This window comes from Mirounga angustirostris, unplaced genomic scaffold (genome assembly GCF_029215605.1).
Source record: "Mirounga angustirostris isolate CCGP_5_RB_7025 unplaced genomic scaffold, mMirAng1.0.hap1 SCAF_7, whole genome shotgun sequence".
Taxonomy (NCBI): Eukaryota; Metazoa; Chordata; class Mammalia; order Carnivora; family Phocidae; genus Mirounga; species Mirounga angustirostris.
Genome location: NW_026991715.1, coordinates 6,675,327 through 6,683,407, shown reverse-complemented (window position 1 = coordinate 6,683,407; position 8,081 = coordinate 6,675,327). Strand labels below are relative to the sequence as shown.

Here is an 8,081-nt window from a genome sequence, read left to right as displayed (position 1 = left end):
TATATTTCAACATAATAATGGCCACATATGGCAAACCCAAACCTAACATCACAAACAATGGTGAAAGATTGAAAACTTTTCTTCTAATGAGGAAGAAGAAAAGATGTCTGTTTTCCTTACTATTATAGTACTGGAGTCCTACCCAGTGCAATCAGTTAATAAAAAGATATAAAAGCTATCACAATCGGAAAAGAAGTAAAATGGCCTCTATTTGCAGGTAACATGAGTTTATATATAGAAAACCAGTAAGTCTCCACAGAAAACGTTTAGATCTAATCAATAAATTCAGTAAAGTTGAAAGATAAAAAATTAATATAAAAATCAGAAGGGTTTCTATACACTAATAAACTATATGAAAATGAAAAAAGAAAACAATTCCATTCTCAACAGCATCAGCAACAATAAAGCACTTAAAAATAAATTTAACCAAAGAGGTGAAATATCTCTACAATGAAAAATACAAGACTTTGATTGAAAAAATTGAAGAAGACACAAATAAATGGAAAGGTATCCAGTATTTATGAATTGGAAGAATTAATATTGTTAAAATGTCCCTACTACTCAAACGTATCAAAATATTCACTTTCATCCTTAATCACAATTTCAATGGTAATTTTTATAAAAGTACATAAAATTATCATAAAATTTGTGTGGAACCAGAAAATACCCCAAATAACCAAAGCAATTCTGAGAACAAAGTAGAGGGGCACCTGGGTAGCCCAGTTGGTTAAGCATCTGACTCTTGGTTTCACCTCAGGTCGTGATCTCATGGGTCATGGGATAGAGCCGGGGTCAGGAGTCACACTCGGTGGGGAGTCTACTTGGAGATTCTCTCCCTTTGCCCCTGCCCCCACTCAGGTGCTCTCTCTCTCTCTCTCTCATCAATCAATCAATCAATCAATCAATCTTTTAAAAAAGACCAAAGTGTGAACTACCACACTTACTGATTTCAAGATGTGTTATAAAGCTATAGGCTCTGGATCAAGATGGCAACATGGAAAAATCCTGAACTCACCTCCTCCCATGGACATGCTAAGTATATAGTTACATATGGAACAATTTCTCCTGAAAAATACTTAGAGACTGGTTGAGTGATGACTACACATTGGACAAATGAAAAGAAAACAACACCAAAGTGTATAGGAGAGGTTGGAACAGAGTCCCATAAACCTTATCCCTAATGCAGCATTCCACAACTGGAAGGAACTCAAAACACAGAGCTTCTCCCCAAAGAGCAAATGGTTCAAATCCCATATCAAACATTCAAAGATTTTAGAAATAAACTTGAGATACAAGCCCCAAAACATCTAACTTTGAAAATTAATGGGTCTGTGTCCCCCAAACTACAAGACTGTAGAAATCTGAAAAACCACTTTTTGTTTTGTTTTGTTTTTACTTTCTGATTCTTTAGAAAATATTAATTGTAGAACTGCTGTATTACAAAGGACCTTAAAGATAAAATAAGCCAACATCATTCATTCAATACATAAATGCCTTTTTACTCATTCTTCATGTGACATAAAAATGAATTGCTCTAACAAAATCAAGTTGGAATTCTTAATTGAATGACAGTAGTATGAATAATTCCAAAGAAGCAAGGAATTTTACTACCAATGCATTGACGCGTTTATAAAGCTAGCAAAACATTGTCTGTTGTCTGTAACATTTCTCAGGTTAAATTGGAGAAAACCCACTTAGCAATAGAATGAACATTTAACACTTTCATCTCAGATAATGAACTGGCTAAAGAATTTGGTGGCAGGTTATTAAATAATTTATATTCACCAGTAGAATACAGCAGTACAGTGGCAAAAATCCATCTGACTTAAATGTGATGCATTTGCTAACAAAGAGTGATTGTGTAATTTAAAAGCAAGTCTAGAAATTAGTAGGTTAGCCCTATGCCTTTTTCAGCATTTTGATGGATGCAACATAGTTTTTAAGGAAAGACCCTAAAACCTTGTCTTCTCTACAGCTTTTTTTTCTAAGAGCAGGTGATTAAATCATGACAATGTTTCTGTGAATGGACGTCACATATAAGATTTAATATTTACCAACTGAAAGTGTGTAATTTTCAAGTACATCTGGGAATTACAGAAACAAACAACACTAGATGGTGTCAATTCAGAAAACCATGTTTTTGAACAATGTTTTGTCTGCACATTTGGGTTTTCTGCCTACCTAACTTTCCTTTCTTGTCTTTATTTTTTTTTCTAATTTTTAAAATTTTATTATGTTCAGTTAGCCAGCATGCAGTACATCATTAGTTTTTGATGTAGTGTTCCATGATTCATTATTTGCATATAACACCCAGTGCTCATTACAACACGTGCACTCCTTAATAACCACTTTAAAAAAAAATGTTTATTTAAACTCAGTCAACATATAGTACTTCATTAGTTTCAGATCTGTGTTCAATAATTCATCAGTTGCATATAACACCCAGTGCTCATCACATCACATGCCCTACTTAATTCCCATCACCCAATTACCCCATCCCCCCCCCACCTCCTTCCAGCAACCCTCAGTTTGTTTTCTCCCTCTCTGAAGACTTCCCATTCAGTTTTCCCTCCCTTCCCATATGATCCTCTGCGTTGTTTCTCATATTCCACATATGAGTGAAACCATATTATAATTGTCTTTCTCTGTTTGACTTATGTCGCTCAGCATAATACCCTCCAGGTCATCCATGTCGTTTTAAATGGTAGGTATTTATCCATTCTGATGGCCAAGTAAATTCCAATGTGTGTGTTTGTGTGTGTGTGTGTATCACATCTTCTTTTTTTTAAATTTTATTTTATTATGTTATGTTAGTCACCGTACATTGCATCACTGGTTTTTGATGTGGTGATCCACGATCCATTGCTTTCATATAACACCCAGTGCTCCATGCCGTACATGCCCTCCTTAATACCCATCATTGAGCTAACACATCCTCCCCTCTAAAACCCTCAGATTGTTTCTCAGAGTCCATAGTCTTTCATGGTTCATCTCTCCCTCCAATTTCTACCCCCTTCATTTTTCCCTTCCTTCTCCTAATGTCCTCCATGCTATTCCTTATGTTCCACAAATAAGTGAAACCATATGAAAATTGACTTTCTCTCTTGACTTATTTCACTTAGCATAATCTCACATCTTCTTTATCCACTTATCTGTCGATGGACATCTTGGCTCTTTCCACACTTTGGCTCTACTGGACATTGCTGCTATGAACATTGGGGTGCAGGTGTTCCTTGGGATCAATACATTTGTATCTTTGGGGTAAATATCTAGTAGTGCAATTGCTGGGTCATAGGGTAGCTCTATTTTGAACTTCTTGAGGAACCTCCATACCATTTTCCAGAGTGGCTGTACCAGATTACATTCCCATCAATAGTGTAAGAGGGTTCTCCATTCTCTGCATCCTCGACAACATTTGTTGTTTCCCGACTCATTAATTTTAGCCATTCTGACTGGTGTGAGGTGGTATCTCATTGTGGTTTCAATTTGTATTTCCCTGATCACAAGTAATGTGGAGCATTTTTTCACGTGTGTGTTGGTCATTTGTATGTGTTCTTTGGAGAAGTGTCTGTTCATGTCTTCTGCCCACTTCTTGATTGGATTATTTGTTTTTGGGGGGTTGAGTTTGAGAAGTTCTTTATACGTCTTGGATACTAGCCCTTTATCTGATATATTATTGGCAAATAACTTCTCCCATTCCATGGGTTGCCTTTTAGTTTTGTTGATTGTTTCCTTTGCTGTGCAGAAGCTTTTATCTTGGTGAAGTCCCAATAGTTCATTTTTGCTTTTGTGGTCCCTTGCCTTTGGAGACGTGTCTAACAAGAAGTTGCTGTGGCCAAGGTCATAGTGGTTTCTGCCTGTGTTCTCCTATAGGATTGATGGATTCCTGTCTATTATTAATTTGAGTCCTTTCTCTTTTCTTTTTGATAAGTCTGGCTAGGGGTTTATCGACCTTATTAATTCTTTCAAAGAATCAGCTTCTAGTTTCATTGATCTATTCTACTGTTCTTCTGGTTTCTATTTTACTGATTTCTGCCCTAATCTTTATTTTTTTTCTCCTGCTGGTTTAGGCTTTATTTGCTCTTCATTCTTCAGATCCTTTATGTATAAGGTTAGCTTGTGTATTTGAGACTTTCTAATTTTTTTGAGAGACTTGTATTGCTATCTACTTCCTTCTTAGCACTGCCTTTGGATATCCCAATGGTTTTGAAAAGTTTTGTTTTTATTTTCATCTTATTTCAATGAATTTTTTTAACTTCTTATTTAATTTCCTAGTTGACCCATTCATTCTTTAGTAGGATGTTCTTTAACCTCCTTATGTTTGAGTTCCTTCCAAATTTCCTCTTTTGATTGTGTTCCAGTTTCAAAGCATTGTGGTCTGAGAAGATGCAGGGAATAATCCCAGTCTTTTTGTATATTTTGATACCTGATTTGTGACCTATTCTGGAGAACAATATGATATATTCTGCAGAAAGTTCCATGTACACTTGAAAAGAATGTGCTTTCTGTTGCTTTGGGATGGAATGCTCTGTTTATGTCTGTGAAATCCAACTGGTCCAATGTGTCATTCAAAGCCCTTGTTTCCTTGTTGATCTTCTACTTAGATGATCTTTTCATTGCTGTGAGTGGGGTGTTAAAGTCCCCTACTCTTATTGTATTATTATCAATGTGTTTCTTTAATTTGGTTATTAATTTGTTTATATAATTGCCTGCTTCCAAGTTAGGAGCATAAATATCTGTAATTGCTAGATCTTCTTTTTGGAAAGACCCTTAAATTATGATATAGTGTCCCTAGACAAAATCTAATTTGTCTGATATGAGGATTGCTACCCCAGCTTTCTTTTGATGTCCATTAGCATGATACATTGTTCTCCAACCCCTCTCTTTCAATGTGGAGGTATCTTTAGGTCTAAAATGAGTCTCTTGTAGACAGCATGTGGATGGGTCTTGCTTTTTTATCCAATCTGAATCCCTGTGTCTTTTTTTTTTTTAAGTTTTCATCTTTAATGAAATGACCTTGGAAATAATGTACATTTCCATGACACCAATACTACAGTTTTCGGAGTCACAATAAGATACACAGAATTACATCTGTAATTAATATGAATGCCAACATTTCAAGCAGTAATTTCTGTTACATGGCAAACAAAATCAAGAAAGCAACCATCAAACAAAAGAGACCCATACCTTCAGACAAGGCAAATCCCAGGATAGCATATGAGAACAGCTGCTGCTTCAGCATAGGGTTTCTAGCATAACCAATTATAAGGCTGCCAGAGACTGTTCCAATACCAGCACCAGAACCAGCCACTCCCACTGTTGCAGCACCTGCACCAATAAATTTGGCAGCAGTATCAATGTTTCTGCTGATGGCACTGGTCTGAAACTCCCTTTGGATTAGATGAGACACACCATTCTGGGCCCCATTAAATACTGTAGAGCCCTCTCCAGTCCTAGCCTCTGGTCGAGATAACACTGATGCAGAAATTGGTTCATAGGCAACTCTGGATCCAGGTTGGATCAGAGCATGGCAGGCGAGCTTGGCATAGGTGAACATCTTACACTCTTGGGGCAGTGCAGCTGGAGGACCTGGGTGACAGGGGACGTGGGCTCCACTGCCACTTCCCTTCTTCCCTGGAGGTGGCAGCGGCAGCAGTCAAAGGAGTGGCCACCCTGTGTCTTTTGATTGGAGCAGTTAGCCCATTCACATTCAGAGTAACTATTGAAAGATGTGAATTTAGTGCCATTGTATTACCTGTAAAGTCACTGTTTCTGTATATTGTCTCTGTTTCTTTCTGGTATGTTTTTTAACATTTAATATTTCTTGCAGGGCTGGTTTAGTGGTCACATATTCTTTGTATCTGTTTATCCTGGAAGCTCTTTCTCTCCTTCTATTCTGAATGACAGCCTTGCTGGATAAAGTATTCTTGGCTGCATGTTTTTCTCATTTTGTACCCTGAATATATCATGCCAGCCCTTCTGGCCCACCAGGTCTCTGTGGATACATCTGTGGCTAGCCTAATGTTTCTACCCCTGTAGGTTAAGAACCTCTTATGTTGAGCTGCTTTTAGAATTTTCTGTTTATCTCTGAAATTTGCAAGCCTCACTATTATATGTTAGGGTGTTGATCTATTTTTATTGATTTTGGGAGGGGTCCTCTCTACCTCTTGAACATGAATACGTGTTTCTTTCCCCAGATGAGGGAAGACCTCAACTATGATTTGCTCAAATATATTTTCTGTCCCTCTCTCTCTTTCTTCTTCCTCGGGGACCCCAATAATTCTAATATTATTTCATTTTACAATATCACTGATTTCACAAAGACTCCCTTCATGGTCCATTAGTAATTTTTCTTTTTTTTCTTCACCTTCCTTCCTTTCCATCACCTTGTCTTCTATGTCACTCACTCTCTCTTCTGCCTCATTTAGCCTTGCTGTTAGAGCATCCAATTTAGAGTGCATCTCAGGTAAAGCATTTTTAATTTTGGCCTTATTAGAATTTATTTATGCATTAAGAGATTCTCTAGTGTCTTTTATGCTTTTTTCAAGCCCAGCTAGTAACTTTATAATCATTATCCTGAGTCCACCTCTGATATTATACTTATATCTGTATCGATTAGATCTGCAGCAGAGTATTAACTCTGGTTCTTTCTTTCATTGTGTATTCTTCCTTCTAGTCATTTTGTTCAGAGAAGAATGGATGAATAAGAGAATAAAATCAATAATAACAACCACAACCCAAGCGAAATTATACTAAACAAATCCAAAGAGGTCAGAAACCAAAAGATAAAGGGGGAAAAAAAAAAGAGAGGGGAGAGAATATTATCTCCCATGTGGACAAAACAAAGTGATCCACCTGGTCATGAGTGTATTTTGGTCTGTGTGTTAGAATACACTAAATCCCTGTAAGGAAAAGAAAAACAAAAAAACAAATATATATATATATAATATTTGATTACAGTGAAAGGAAGTCATAAATGAAGAATATATCTATAAAACATAAACATAAAAATGAAGATAAAAAGGACTTAAAAACAAAGAGTTGATAAAATAAGAAACCAGTTGAAAAGGAAAAAAGAAAAGGGAAAATTAAAACTGAAAGATAAACGAATCATGAATGAAAAAAAAAACCCTTCAAATTCTATATACTATTTTCCCCTAGTGCTGGAGTTTTGCAGTCCTGTGTGCTCCATAAACATGGTATTCCCTGTTCTTCCAGCTAGTCTTCTGGGGAAGGGGCCTCCTGCATTTGTTCTCAGGTGTCTTTGTCTGGGTGGAGTTGTACCACCCCTTGCCAGGGGGCCTGGCTCAATGTAAGCTGCTTCTGGTTGTTCTATGTGGATTTTATTCCCTGAAGGCTTTCCTTGACTCTTTAGAGGATGAAAATAAAAATGGCTGCCTCCTGATCTCCAGCCCCGGAGCTTAAAAATCACAGTACCCTTTCTTCAGTAAACCCTCAGGGATAAGCGGTCTTCACTTTTGTGTGCGCCAAACTCTGCAAACTCCTGCAGTGTGCACACACACTGATCCTCCTGGGGAAGGAAGAGGCACCCCCTTTTCTGTCCTGCGAAGGACCCCTGTACTGAGAGCTGCTGACTGATCATTCTGCTGTTCATGGTTCATGATGTACCAAACTGAGATCCCCCTCCTGGGTTCACTGACTGTACCAGTTTCCCCACTCCAATGCTTGGGAACTCTGCTGGCTCATGCACCCCTGTTCTTTCTGTGACTGTGGGGATCCTGAGACCACATTGTCCCACCTAGGATTCTGCCCTGCTTCAGTACCTGAGCACCTGTCAGGCTGAGACATCTCTCACTGGAGCAGATTTCTAAAGGTTCTGATTCTGTGTTCTGGAGCTATATCACCTTCCAGTAGCCCACTTACAGAGGCTCCCTCCCCTCACTGTTTATCTTCCAATATATCCCCTCAGTTTCATTTCTCCACACTCCTACTTTGCAAAAAGTGGTCGCTTTTCTATTTGTAGAATTCCAGCAATTCTTTTCTAACATCTCAAGTGTTCAGTATAATTTGATAGTTATCTAGCTAATTTCAGTGGACCAGATGAAACGAGGTTCCCTACT

At 37.7% G+C, this 8,081-nt stretch overlaps 1 protein-coding gene across 1 annotated transcript; it reads right to left on the bottom strand.

Annotated features, from left to right (window-relative positions):
* Positions 1-4,979: 4,979 nt before the first annotated feature.
* LOC123852083 (ATP synthase F(0) complex subunit C3, mitochondrial-like) lies at positions 4,980-5,557 on the bottom strand. The gene has a single exon (XM_045886241.3). The coding sequence runs from the start codon at positions 5,555-5,557 to the stop codon at positions 5,135-5,137; it is 423 nt and encodes a 140-aa protein (XP_045742197.1). The 3' UTR covers positions 4,980-5,134.
* Between the last annotated feature and the right edge of the window lie 2,524 nt (positions 5,558-8,081).

What these genes read in the sequence shown, in the direction of transcription:
- LOC123852083 (XM_045886241.3), bottom strand. Translation starts at nt 5,557, where the DNA reads ATGTTCACCTATGCCAAGCTCGCCTGCCATGCTCTGATCCAACCTGGA.